General features: G+C 51.2%; 1 protein-coding gene and 1 long non-coding RNA gene across 2 annotated transcripts in view; one reads left to right on the plus strand and one right to left on the minus strand.

Annotated features, from left to right (window-relative positions):
• Positions 1-14,486, plus strand: part of TMEM178B (transmembrane protein 178B) — a 344,335-nt gene that overhangs the window by 297,900 nt on the left and 31,949 nt on the right. Inside the window, exon 3 of the mRNA XM_072777458.1 lies at positions 4,415-4,552. Within this exon, the coding sequence (XP_072633559.1) occupies positions 4,415-4,552 (138 nt within the window). The remainder of the gene's footprint in view (positions 1-4,414; positions 4,553-14,486) is intronic.
• Positions 1,536-13,329, minus strand: LOC140605241 (uncharacterized). Its single transcript, XR_012007951.1, has 4 exons — positions 12,875-13,329; positions 4,948-5,055; positions 4,417-4,575; positions 1,536-4,130 (listed from the first exon to the last, which is right to left on the minus strand). It is a non-coding gene; the product is annotated as an uncharacterized lncRNA (long non-coding RNA).

A 14,486-nucleotide genomic window follows, 5' to 3' on the forward strand; every position in this document is an offset into this window, starting at 1 on the left:
TTCATGAGATTTTTCTCTATCTCAGCTTTGGCCTGCAGAGTTCAGCTCATCATCCCGGGTTCTTTCTAAGGGGATTATTCATAGGCCAATCCTACATAATATTCAAACAGGGCTTCAAATACTTGAGTAAGGCTGGTCCCCTTTTCTTTCTTTTCTAAAAAGGCAGGAAGAAATGGGGAATGAGAGACAAGCTGTGTAAGTTCCTGGGTGCAGAGCACTGGTGTGGGCATTGTGAGCAGTCACAGTGAAACAGGAACCCTCTTACTCTTCAGGAGATAAAATAGGCACACAGGGCGCTGCAGATGGGCAGGAAATGGGGCTGTGTGCACCCGGCTCATTCTACGGCTCATTCTACGGGCAGAGTGGCCCTTCAGATTCACTCAAGTACAACCGGGAAACAAAGATTCCATGACAATGGAAATCATGTGTGTTGCCTTTCAATTCAGGTACAAGAGTGTCATTTCCTACCTAAGGACCTCCTGCCTGCATGTGAGATCCAGCTGCTTCTTCCCTTTATTTTCTGTTCCCTTCCTTTCCCATTAATTATTTTTATCCTGTTACACCATGTGTGATTTGTAAGCTCCCTTACATCTCTCTTCAGGAACATGATAGCACTGTTAATACATGAATTAGAATCGATTAGATGCTATAAATTTCAGTGACTTTGATTCTGCTATTTTAAGGAGTTGGTTTTATTCTCCAGATGTTTTCAGTAGACTCCTGTTCTTATTTCACGGAGGCAAAATATGTTTTGTGCCCTCTCTGGGAATATTAATAATAATTTTGAATTATTGCCTCCTCTCTCTGTGGCTTGTTTCTTCAGGTTCTTTTGCTCCCAGGTTATAGATACGTGCTGGTACTGGGTTGTCAGGGGGCAGTGCTAAAGCGCTGCCTGGAAGCACTGAGTGGGTGGAGGGCTTGTCAATGGGAAGGTCCATTGTAGAGCGGTCAGAGGGGCTGTTTGTGGGACTCCCCCAATGCTGGGTGTCTAGGTCTTGCCTCTTGTGCTGGTCGTCACTGGAAAGGCCTTGCCTGGTCCCCAGACTGGACGGCAGGGGCCAGATAGTGTCTGGGGGCCGAGTAGAAGGAGGCTAGGGTTCCAAGGGCAAGCAGCCAACATTCTGTAGGTAAATGGTCACTTAATTGTCTCTGTGGAATTAGCTTGTCAACCGCCAGTGCTAGATATCCCCAGTGTACCCCCCAGGGCGAGGGAGGGGAGTCCCCAAGCATTGTGGAGTTGGGTGAAGGCATCTAGGGATCTAGTTCCATCTCAGACAACTCTACCAAACCTTGGTTATTCATGCTCCTGCCCTCTGGGTAACAACTGCTTGATTCAGAGGAACCTGTGGGTGCCTGTTCATGAGCCTCTGGGGGATGCGGTGGGTTGGTTTGCACCTTTGCCACTGCTGCCTTTAGTTTGGCTCTAGCCAAGTGCACCATCTACCAGCTTTGCTGCTCCCAGTCCTGGGTTGTCTCTTGTCCTATTTGCCCATCCTCGTGGACGCCTATATTTGAAAAAAAAAAAATCACGGAACTATAGTTCTCAGTTTATTTGGAAGGAAGAAATGCCCAATACATCTGTTCAATCACCATGACAACCCAGTAGGTCTTTAGCTGCATTATTAATTTTATTTTCCCACCCAACTCACTCTTCTTTTATGTCACTGGTTTGTCAATAAATTATTTGACTTCTCTGGATCTTGCAAATTGGACTCACGGGGTGGTGGTAAAAATACCCTCAGTCAGTGAAAATACTCAGGCCTGACCTCTGGTCTTCATCCTGCTTTCCAGATCAACAACTCAGCTTTTGCTGACAAAGTGCCCCTAATCTGTGCTCGAGGGCCACAGCCCCTCTCGGACCTGGGACACAGGTGACTGTCCCCTGTCTCAGAACTTCTGCAAGAGAAGTTATCTTCTTCGTGTCTCTGCTTCCTCCAATTGCATTTCCTTCTCCTATTTGTCCATTCCTGGCCCACGGGGACACACCTTATAGGACACATGGTCCACTTAATCCCCCAGGCAGTACCTTTGCTCCCGTGGATCTGCAGAGCCTGAGGACCAGGAAGGCCCACCCATGAGCAAGGCCAAGTGCAGGGGAGGGGCTCTGTGACCTTAACCACATTGTCCCTCTCTCCTGCTGCCAAAGAGGCCGAGATTTTAGAAGCCCCTCCTGCCCTGTAAAGGGAGCCAGAGGTCTCACAGGGGCATAGAGCAAAATTTCCTGATCTGTTTAAGGGGATAAAAACCTACGTTACTCCAAAAATACCCTGACCTCTCCTTCCCTGCTGCCTCCTTGCCCTTGACTACACTTCCAGGGGTCAAATGGACTCACACATCAAAAGGGCGGGCTCTTCACCAACCAGGGGGGCTGGGGCCTGGCTCACTCCAAGGACTGTGGGTGGTGGCAAAGGAAGAAGGGCTAAGACAGGTGGCAGCAGAAAAAGCAGTGTGGGGAGATGAGGGCCAGGACGACCAGGCAGTTAGATCCCGGGATGAGAAGTGCCTCTGCACCTGGCGAGGCTGTGCCTCTTTGTTTCAAGCTGGCTGTGGGTGCCCGAGCACGGACGCAGGGAGCCGGCTCGGGGCACACATGCACATGTGAGCACCGTGCTGTGATGGAGCGAGCGGCGCCCCTCCGGGAAGCTTCCTGGGACACACTGGTGATAGGCACCATCTGTGGAGTGTGGCGCGATAATTAGCTCCCTGGCAGCTCCCATAAGTGACTCTAATGGGTATCACTCCTACCTGGCTGGGGCAGGCCTTCCAGATCGGGTAGGGGAGGACAGAGGAGAACAGATCGAGCAGGAACCTCTCTCTGGATGGCTTTCGGCCTCCACCACAGGGGCCTGTCCTGCCTCCTGTCCCGGCCGCTGTCCTCTGCCTCTGTCTCCCCACACCCCAGCCAGCTCCCCCTGGGTGGAGGGCTGCCAGCATCTCATCCCCCGTGTCAGGCCAAGGAGGGTGGACCGAGTCCCTCTTCCGAGGGGAAAGGGCTGAGAGTTCTCTAGCCTAACCGTGCCAGGATCCGCCGTCGCTCCCAACGGTGGTGACTGGGGTGGGAGAGGAACAGAGCGGATGGGACACCCTCGTGGTGGGCAGAAACTTGCCGCATGTTAGTGGGGGATGAGCGGAGATTTCTCCCTTGCTTGCATGGAATGTGGATAGAGTTTGCTGTCGGGTATCCTCACTGTCTGTCTCTCCCTTTGAGAGCAGGGAGTGCCCATGGGGTCCTCCAGGCTGCCCTGGCAACCCCCTGGGTGCAGAGGCTGGGCAGGTGGCTTGCTCCTGTTTGGAGTCCCATTGGCGGGACTGGGACTGGAGCTGGCAGATGGGCTCCGCACAGACCACGGAGGTGGACAGGGAACTGCAGGCTGGTGGGTGCTGGGGCAGGGTGGAGGGAATCAAGGGCAAGCGACCAGGGTGTTGTCCAGCAGGAGGTTAGAAGGCTGGACCCCAGGGAGGGAGCATGAGGTTGGTGGGGCACACACTAGAGGGCGCTGGAGAGAGCCTAGGGCAGGATGTTGCTTGAGGGTGGCTGAGATGTGAGAGCAGCTCTGCTCTCTCCCTTCCACTAAAAATACTGCCTTTTTCAGCCCTTCTCATGCCTGGACCCACATCAGCTTTGTATGGCGGGGTCAGCGAACCCAGGAGTGGAGAAAGGCCAGACCCAGAAGGCTGGGCTGATTTGGGTCTTAGGGGCTGAAGAGGCCTGCGCAGGGGTGCAGTGTGAGGGCAGGAAGTGTGGTTCCCCGCCCTCCAACCCCACATGCAGCGGAAGCTGAGCCCCTGGGAGCTGGCTTGGAGGGGGAGGAAGGAGACACCACAGCAGCCTCCTCCTCACACTGGACCTCCTAGGGAGCCCAGTCAACCCTGGAGGGGAGGGAGGGAGCTCTTGGCAGGTGCAGCCAGGAGGCCAAGAGCCCGCCCTCCTCTAAAGGCCCACTTCTCCCTGAGAGGCGAACGATGCTGTGGTTGGCGCCCAGGAGCCGTGCAGATCTGGGCTTGATGCCCTGTTCTGCTGCTTGTTCGCTGTACGGCTTTCAGCAGTTCACTCCATTTTTCAAATCGGGATAAAGACGGGACCCGTCTCGGACAGCTGAGCCAGATGCTTGGGAAGGACAGGGCTGCACCTGGCACAAAGGAAGTGCGTAAGAAATGACACCAATTATGGTGATGATCTCTCCTTATGCTCACAAACCAAGCCGTGCTGGCTGCTTTTTGCACCTGAGGATAGCTACCATCGGGGGCTCTCCTGTACAAAGGGAGCTCAGTTGTGCAAATCTGTCTGGAAAGGGGAGGTTGCCTTCCCGCTCCTGCGGTGTCCCATCCTCTCCCCTCTGCCCAGGGCCAGGACGTACCTTGACCCTGAGTTCTAGGTTCTGATGCTAACTGTCGCCCCATGCTTCCCCCACAGACCTGCGCAGGATGACAGCCGGCTTCATGGGCATGGCGGTGGCCATCATCCTCTTCGGCTGGATCATCGGCGTGCTGGGCTGCTGCTGGGACCGAGGCCTTATGCAGTATGTGGCAGGGCTTCTCTTCCTCATGGGAGGTAAGGCTGTGGGCTCGGGGGGCCTATTCGAGGGCAAAGGTCCTGGTTTCTGGGATTCCAGGAGAATGGCTAGGGAATGCTCATTCATTCATTCATTCATCAAACATTTTTTTGAGTTCCTCTAAAGCTCTCTGCCACTGCGCCAGCTTCTGGGGTTGCAAAGGCTAATAAGATCTGGCCCTTCACTCTTGGGGGTCTGATTGCCTGGTATGGGAAAGATTGTGTGGCCGTGACACGGAGAGAGGCATCAGACTCCGAGAAAGCACAAACTCAGAAAATGCTCTGGCGTTTTATGTACATATTGGACTTTGGGGTGGGAAGCAGGTGTTACCTGGGCAGTTTCCTTTTCAAAAGCCTATCCTTACCCTTGATTTATGAATCCTAAATGCTCTTACCTTTTCCAAATAAGGCACTCCCAGGGTGGTAGGACAGGGCTAGACCTTCTCTCATATCCATCTCCTGTAACTCTCTGCTGGTGTCATGACTGAACTGCTCCAGTGTCCCTGTAAGGGATTGTAGATACAGAGAATTGTATGGCTAGGCAGGAATAGGTTCCAGTGCATGGAAAGTCAATTCGATCCACACTCTGCATGCACCTCCCTTCCCTGACGTCTCGGCCCAAAGCTGAAGTTCACCATCGGGTCTGCCCCTCACGGTCTCCTCTGCAAGAAGTAGACTGGTGCCCTGTGTGGAGCTCGGTGGAGGTGGAGCTGGGCTTAGTCAGCAGGAATTAGATGTATGTATGGGAAGAAGGGAAAGCGAGTCCTCTACGGGGAAACCATGTCCCTTAGACTTGAGGCGTCGCATGCTTCTGGCCAGCCAGGTCGCCTCTGGGAAGTGCCTAAGATGGGAGGGGTGGGCTAGCCTTGGGAACGGTGGCTGCTGTCCCTCTGGGTGCATGGAAGGGATGTCTGGGGGCTAGTGAGCTATCAGTTAGGAGAGGGGGAGAATTGTAGGATCCTTCCAGGGGCCCAACAGAAGGCCCAGTCATACCCCTGAAGCATAGCCATTCTGTGCCAGAGATAAAACCAGGTTCCCAGGGAACCCCAAGCTTACCCAACCCTGTGCCCCCATCCCCATACCTGTGGTCATGGGGTATCTAGGGGAGCTCTCTAACGGTCCCTACACCCCTCCTACTGGTCTTCCTCAGAGACAGGCCCACAAGACCTGCCCTGTCCTTGGTCTGTGCCCCATGTCCTCAGTGAAGCAAGGCTCAGCCTCGGCCCCTGACCTCCACACTGTGTTTTAGCCAACAGTGGGGACCTTTTGTGTCCACCTTCCAGTCAAGATCTCCCCTGGACCCTGAAATGTAAAGAGATAAAAGCAGAGTGGCTCTGTTTGTAGTGAGCATTCTAAGACATTTTTGGTGATACAGAGAAAGGCTCCAGTGAATGGGCTTTTCTAAGGCTCTGGAAAGGTCTCCCAGGAATCGGGGTGGGGGTGGGGGGGGGGAGCAGCTGAGCAAACAGGCCTCAGGCAGAGTAGGAATCCTTGAGCTCTGGGAGCTGACACTCTTTCATTCCCGCCCTTTCAGGGTGTTTGCAGCTCCCTGCAGGCGCTCCCCTCTCTCCAGGCCCCAAGCAAGGCTCACAGCCTGCCCAGGTGCTAAGTCTGCAGAACCTTTCAGCTTCCTTCTGGGTGGCTTATGCCACATTCCCGAGAGATAGAGAAAGAATGTGATTGGCCCATTTATCCTCTCCAGCAGATCACACACCATTGGTCAGGCAGACCTGAGTGATCATGGCTGGGCCAACAGCTGTGACCAGGGTAGGGACAGGGTCACTTTCTGCTCACCTGAGACCATGGGTGGAAGCTCTGTGGGAAAGAGATGAGGGTGGCTGGAGGGGGGCTGGGGCCCTGCGTACAGCCAAGTACGCCTGGGGCTTTGGGGTTGACAGTCTGAAAGCTTTGATTGATTGGGGATCAGAGGCCCTGCCCGACAGGGTGCCTGAGTGAGGGCATGGCTCACCTTTTCCCTCGTCCATGCTTCTGTCACTGCACGCTCTAATCACCTGAAGAGCTCTTAAAAATACTGATGCTGTGTGCTCTCCCCAGAACAATCCCAGCAGAACTTCTGGGGGGTGATCCTCACATGCAGGCAGGGGTGAGAGCCTGTGGGATAGCTGAACTTTAAAGTTGTCTCTGGTGGCAAAATGTTATGCTTCTAGGAATGAGCCAGTTGGCCACGACCTCTCGTGATTGGCTTTCTTCCTTCCCTCCCCTCCCCCACCTCTTATGACTCTCAAAGCCTTGTGCAGCAGGAGAAAGCCAAATACCACAACAGGACTTCAGTTATTACTGTGCAGACCTATCCAAGCCCTGGTTACTGAGGGGCTCAGCAAAACCTGCTTTCTAGGACATGTACTGTATTTTTTTTTTTTTAACGACAAAATCATAGTTGATAAAATGTTAGCATCAAGAAGAGCTTTGGAGAAGTTGCTGTTCTAAGAGCTGTTTCTTGGTGATTGGGGCACTGTCCTGGTTGGGGTTAACCCATTCCATCTCCCCTGGAGCTTGGTTACTTGTGTCCACAAGTAGGGCTGTACCCTCCCAGAAGGGGCTAGGGAGAGAAAGGATGGCTACACACCTCATGTCACCATCAGGCCAGGCTCTAACAGGAACAAAGACAAGACAAAGCCACTAAGGGCTGATCTCTTGGACAGTGGCTGTTTTGGGAAGCTGAAGCTCCAGAGGGTGTGAGAACACTCTCGTCCTCCTCAAGTTAGTATCCTTTCCAACGAGGCCAGACACAGCCATGGGAGTCCAGATGCCTGGAGCAGCTGCCATCTGCTGACCCCATGAATTTAGCTTAGTTCAGGCCTGGAGAGGAAGCCCACCCAGGAACAGGAGCTGTCCTAACCCCCATCCCTTCCCAGCAGAGGGAGTGACTCAGAGGCCCAGGTGTCAACCCTGAATGGATGCTTTGACCTATAGAATGCCCTGTGTCAGCACCGAATCCCCCCAGAACCCGACTGGTCTTTGTCCTCTACAAGTTAACCTCCTCAGGTTGGCCTGTTAAGTGCTTAGAGGGTCTGCTCCAGTGACGGCCACCTCAGGAACAAGGTGGTCCCCCAGACTACAGGTCTTTATGGCCAAGTGGGACCTGAAAAGGCCTCTGAGCCCTAGCTTTCACCCAGAGTGGTGTGCCAGGCACCTGTGACTGAGCCCAGAGCGGCACCCAGAGGATTAGGTGAAGCTCCAGGCACAGGGGGTGGGTACCAACAGCAGCAGGGGGGACGGGCCTGGAGCTGGCCCGGCAGGGGTATGGGGAGCGGGTGGAAGAAGGAGGAGCTGCAAGAACAAGAAAAGGTAAGCCTGGAGTCAAGAGTCCAAGGCTGGAATTGCACTTGACCTTAGTCAAAACAAAAACAAAACCCAAAATGAAAACCAAGCAGCAAGTGCTATTACCAACCTGTTCTCTGTCCCAGCGTGAGGGAGGCTGCTGACCCTGTGTACTACTCTGTGCCAGATTTATCCAGTTCCCGGGTTACATAGAGGGTACCCCGTACCTTGTGAAGTAACCAGCAACAAACGGTTTAATTAACCCTCAACCCCGAGGAGGCAATCAATGAAGCAGGGTAGCTTTGTGGGGCCAGGAGGCTGGGGGGCGGTGGGTGGGAGCCCCTTTCCCCTTTGGTGATGCCTCCAGGAGACAAGCTAGCCCAGACTGGCACAGCACCAGTTGGGTGCAAGCAACTGCCAGAGACGAGAGTCTTGATGAATCACCCGTGGTATTCAGAAGCTCGGGAACAGCATGACACGGGGGACGGACGGTGCGGTGGGGGAGCATGGGGCCGCTGCAGTTACTTATAATTCCCTTGCTGGGGAGCCTCGGAGCCCCCGCACGGATGCAGATCCACAAAGCGAGTGGGAGCATCCAGCCCCGCTGCACCCCCGGCCACACCTCCTGGAGGACCCCCGTCATCTCCGCCACCGCCTCGGCCTAAGCCTTGGTCTCGGCTGCTCCTGGACGCCCCGACTCCACCCGGCACCCAGCCAGCAGTCAGTCCTTCACAGAGTCTACATCAGTTTTTTTTGAAATCCGCAAGTCAGCTATGTCACTCGCCTGCTACCAGGACTCCCGAGGCTTCTAGTCAAAATGAAAATAAGATCCAAATTCTTCAGCCTTTTTTAGAAGCTGTCCTCGCCAGCCTGGGCTCCTATGACTAAAGGCCAGAGATGGGATGGCTGATAAACAACAGAAATTTGCGTCTTCCGGTCCTGGAGGCTGGCGCATCTAAGAGCAGTACACTGGAATGTTCTGCGACTGGTGGGAACCACTTTCTGGTTCACAGACAGGCCCCCTCGTGCTGTGTCCTCGTGTGGTGGAAGGGGCCAGGGAGCCCTGCGGGGCCTCTTCTGAGGCTGAGGACACCATCCTCGGGACCTCATCACCTCCCAAAGGCCCCTCCTCCTAGTACCATCACCTGGAGAGTTAGAATCTCAACAGAAGAATCCTGGGGATACCCACACACTCCGTCCGTAGTGGAAGCTCAGTGTAGTCTGGCTCATAGTACCCCCTGGGCAGCCCCCTTGCTCTCTCCTCTCCCCGACTCTCACGTCACTCCAACCACACCAGCTGCCTTTCTGTCCTGGAGCACCCGAAGCTTCGCTCCCAGGCCCTGGACCTGGTTGGTGCCTTTGCTCGTAGTACTCTCCACTCCCCCGGGCCTCCTGGCTGGCTCCTTCCCCAGACTCAGACCCCAAATAGAAGTCACCCCGAGAGAGGGCTTCCCTGGCCACCCAAATTCATGAAGCCCACCCGGTCACTGTCTATATTGTAATTAATTCATCTTTCTACGGCACACTCACCACTTTCTGAAATGTTTGTTGTATTTTGGTTTAGGTTGGTTTTTTTTTTTTTTTTTTTTAATAGCTTAAAGCAACAAAACTGCTGTCGAAATGTCTGCTGGGGCCGGGGTCTCATCTGAGCCTGGGGTCCTCTTTGGTAGGATTCAGTTCCCTGTGGCTGCCAAACTCCGGGAAGCTTGTGTATGTATTCAGGGCCAGCAGGAGAGAGTCTCTGACTTCTTCCATCTCTCACCTTCAGATCTCCTTTTTTTTTTTTTTTTTTTTTTTTTTAATAGGTCTACTTGTTAGATTTATAATTTTAGATTTACAGAAAAAAATGGAGCAGGGAGCACAGAGTTCCCATCTTGCCCTCTGCCCCTGCACATCGGTTCCCCGCTTATCAACATCCTCCATTAGCAGAATCTGTTAATGAATTATTAATGAATAGTGTTAGATTTTTTTTTTTTAAGATTTTGTTTATTTATTCATGAGAGACACAGAGAGAGAGGCAGAGGCATAGGCAGAGGAGAAGCAGGCTCCATGCAGGGAGCCCAACATGGGACTCGATCCCGGGACCCTGGGATCATGACCTGAGCCCAAGGCAGACACTCAACCACTGAGCCACCCAGGCATCCCGTGATAGATTATTATTGACAAATGTCCATTGTTTATTCAGTTTCTCTTAGTTTTTACCTGATCTCCATTATCTTTCTGTTCCATGCTCCCATCTGGGACCCCACAGTACAACTAGTTGTCACTTCTCCTTAGGCTCCTCACGGCTGTGGCCACTTCTCAGACTGTCCTTGTTTTTCATGACCTCAGTGGTTTTGAGGAGCACTGCTCATCCATACTGCTGGAACTTGCCTGATTTTTTTTTTTTCTCATGATTAGGCTGGATAGAGGGTTGGGGAGGAAAATCACATGGGTCAAGTGTCATTTGTCACATCATCTTAAGGCTACATCCTGTCCACATGATTTGTGAAGTTGCCTGGGATCACCTGGCTGAAGTCGTGGCGGGTGGAGGGAGGGGTATCCTCTACTGTAGAGTTACTCTGTTTTCCCTGTTTCCATCCTGTTCTCTCTGGAAGGATGTCACCAGGCGCGGTGCACACCTGGGGACAGGGGACATAGGCTCCCTCTCCTTTAGGGTGGAGTATCTATGTAAGTTATTTGGAATACTTCTGCAACGGCGATTTGTCTCTCTCCTCCATTTATCAACTTACCCCATCTTTTATTTATATCAGCGCGGACTCACGGATATTTATTTTTTACTCTGGGTTATAATCCAATACTAGATTTGTTTTACTGCTCCTGGCCCTGTGCTGCTTTGACATATTCTTATCAATGTGGGGTTTTGGTTTTGGTGGTTGGTATTTATTTATTTATTTATTTATTTATTTATTTATTTATTTAAGCTCTTACTACTTTCTGGCACCACAAGGGGCTCCAGGCTTCTCTTTGATATTTCCTGCCCAGACCTGGAATGAGCCATTTCTCCAAGGAGCGCCGGTTCCTTTTATTGGAGAAGGGTGTTAGACACCAAGATCCGGGCACTAGATGTCTGCAGAGTTGTTAACAGTCCGTATTTGTTCATTGCCTCTTTACACCCACCCCCCCTTAGATAGAAGCTCCATGAGCTCCAGAACCTTGTCTCTCTTGTTTTCCAAAGCATCCCACATGTTGGGAACAATGTCTGCACCCTAAATATCTGTTGAATGCATGCGTTGCAGAAGTGAATTACGTGTAATGAAGAGAAAGTATTTTGTTTTGTCTCAATGGAAGAGCTATCCTTCAAGAAAATAACCTGGCCTGATCCTCTCCCCTTCTGTGGGATTCCTTATCCTCCTTCTCTCTTTATTTGAACAGTCCCAGGGTCTGTGTACTTCTGGCATAGGATGTCCCAAGTTTCCTTTGGAAGTAGGGTATAGATTACACATGAATTCACAAGGACCTCTATCTTAAATGGGGGCTTGAGAGTATTAGAACTGGCAGGAACCTTGGAGGCCATCCAGTGTGATGTCCCCGTGTCTCCAGATCAGAGTAGTTGTGTCAGTTGTCCCAGGCCCCCCAGCTGGTGAGTGGCAACACTGGAACCAGAGCTGGCCTGTGACAGCAGCTCATCCTGCTGCCTGGGCTTTCAGCTCCCCATGTTGAAGGTCCCCATGACCCCCAGGCCACACACCCATCCTCCCACACTCTCATGCCTCCAGTCTGCTTCTGAGCAGGTGCCAGTCCCAGAATCTCACTCCATTCCCTTTCCGTTTATCCCTTCTCAAAATACAAAAGGACACACGGAGGAGATCATGGCCAGAATTGAGGGCACAGGTGGTAATGGGAAAAGGAAATCATTAGAGGTCCTTCCCCAACCACCTGTGACCAGTGTGGCCTTTTCTACCTTCCCAGTCAGTCAAGAGGAGCCAAGAGAATGTCCTAAAGGACCTTAGGCTATCAAGTTTGAGTGATGGCAGTGATTTGCAGAGCAGTGATGCCAGATGTTCTCCCCTTCTACCAGGCTCACCGGAGAGCAGTTCAGCTGTGCTGTGAACCCCCAGATACCCCACTTCTGAGAGATAGAGACCTTGATAAAGGCCCAGCAATTCTGAGAACACACAATCCTAAAATGAAAGTCTGAGGCAATAGGTGTTTTACCTGGAGGACTCTTTCCGTTAGGCAGTGAAGTGATTTTAGGGATGCCCACAGAGTAGAATAAGGTCTAGGGTTGCCATCAGCCTCTCCCCACTGTCACTCCTAACTCCAGCACTACTTAGAAACCTGGCTAGAACAGCATTTCTCTAAGTCCTGGAGGCACGGTGCTCCAACTTAATGACTGTGGGTCATTACTTCAAGACTCATGGGAAAGAAGAGGAAGACCATGGAAATTAGATATTCTGAATTGGAGGAAAGGATAAATCCAGTAACTCTATGACTTTCCATGGTGCAAAGCTTATAAAACCCTCAATAAATGGTAGCCATTACTGTTATATGTATTCCCTAAGTGAAGTCCATTCTTTTTTTTTTTTTTTAAGATTTTATTTATTTATTCATGGGAGACAGAGAGAGAGAGGCAGAGACACAGGCAGAGGGAGAACCAGGCTCCATGCAGGGAACCCGACATGGGACTCGATCCTGGGTCTCCAGGATCAGGCCCTAGGCTGAAGGCGGCACTAAACTGCTGAGCCACCTGGACTGCCCAAAGTCCATTCTGATAGGCAGAGAAGTATCTATAATCTACCATGACCAAACAAGGACATAAAACCCATTTACTCACCCTGCTAAACTGCTTTTATAGGTTCATGTGGGATTTCACTGGAACATCACAACTCCCCTCTTGGCTTTTTGTCTTACAACCTTTCTTGCAAAATCCTAAGCAGAGATTGACAAAGTACTTCATGTCCTGAAATATATATGTCTTGCCTTTCGGAAGGTGCATATTTGAATATTTATTAGCATTTGATAATTACATTCAAAACAAAGACATTTAGGGGAGGAGACACATTGCCAGGAGAATTAAGAAACAACATGCACCCTTACCTAATGTAGAATGAGGGGCCAGGATCAATCCTTCCAGCAACCCAGGCAGCAGGAGGACTTCATTTTCACCTGAAGAGCTGGACCACATTGAAAAGAATTGCACCCTTGCCACACTTTGGGACCTGCCCCCATTATAGATTTGTACTTAAAAAAAAAAAAAAAAAAAAAAAAAAAAAAGATTTGTACTTCAGAGGGCAATAGTAAGCAGCCTTGGTCCTGTAAATCCAAATCGCATCAGTGAAGGCCATGTCAGAATGCCTATAACCTGCCCACCAAACACTCAACAAACCACAGTGCTACATATTCTTAATGCTTTGTCATTAAATCCCCAGAAGGAAATGCCAAGACAGAAAGCAGACTCTAGAAGGAGGTGGTAAGGAGGGTGGGTGGTGAAGGTATCCAAGAGAGCTCATGGGATGAGCAACCCTCATCTCTTGGATGCCCCTGCCCACACATGCCCAGTGAGCTGCCTTCCATTCCCTGCCACCCAACTGGAGGTTGAAGTCCTTGTTCAGGACTTTTTTAGATGGATAATCATCCATCTAAAGGGGAGAATTACGTTTTTATCATGAAGAACTAGTGCAGAACCAAAGGAGCTGTGTGACTTAAGAAAGTTACTTAATTACCTTTCATGTACTCGTTCAATTTTCTCATCTGCAAAGAGAACTAATAATAGTACCTGCTGGAAGCACAGTTGTGAGAATTATAGAGTTAACTTACGTGAGAGGCTTAGGACAACGGTTAGCATTATTCTCCAGAAAGCTTTAGATATTATTTTAGCTATCTTTGTTTTGAAGATTTTATTTATTTATTCATGAGAGACACAGAGAGAGAGAGAGGCAGAGACATAGGCAGAGGGAGAAGCAGGTTCCTTGCGGGGAGCCCAATGCAGGACTCGATCCCTGGACCCCAGGATCACGCCCTGAGCCAAAGGCAGACACTCAACCACTGAGCCCCCCAGGTGCCCCTACTTTAGCTACTTTTTGAAAACAACCACCTTTAGTGACAGTCCACTCAGCAGCCCCATACCATCACTAGCAACACCGTGCACAGACACATGCCATGGCCTGGTAAAGATAAAATTGCTTGAACAGATGATGTCTCTCTAGCTAATCGCCACCCTACTTATTCTTTCATTCAATAAATACTGATTGCCTATCATGTGCCGGACACCGTTTAAGCATTTGGGCTAGAGTGGGGAATAGGGCAAAGTCCTCAGGAAGCTTACAGTCTTGTTGGAGAGAGAGATAAGAAGTACCATAAGTATGTGATACGCGACCAGGTGACAGGAGCTGTGGAGAGAAAGAAACCTGGCCGGGGGGTAGAGAGTGATGGGGCATTACCATAGATGAGGGGGCAGTGGGTGGGCAGAAGGCCTCTCGGATGGTAGCAGTTGAACGGAGGCTTGAATGGAAGCCTTCAGCGGGAATCTTCCATTGAAAGGAAGTCTTCCTGGAGAGACTTGGCAGGATCAGTCCTTGTAAAAGGAACAGTAGGTGCAAAGGACTTGGGAAGGGAATGAGCCTGTTGGTTCTGAGGAAGATGAGTAAGAGGACAGTTGTGACAGGAATAGAGCAAGATGGAGGCGTTTCCCAAAAGAGAGCAGATGTAG

The sequence above is a fragment of the Canis lupus genome, chromosome 15 (assembly GCF_048164855.1).
Source record: "Canis lupus baileyi chromosome 15, mCanLup2.hap1, whole genome shotgun sequence".
NCBI lineage: Eukaryota > Metazoa > Chordata > Mammalia > Carnivora > Canidae > Canis > Canis lupus.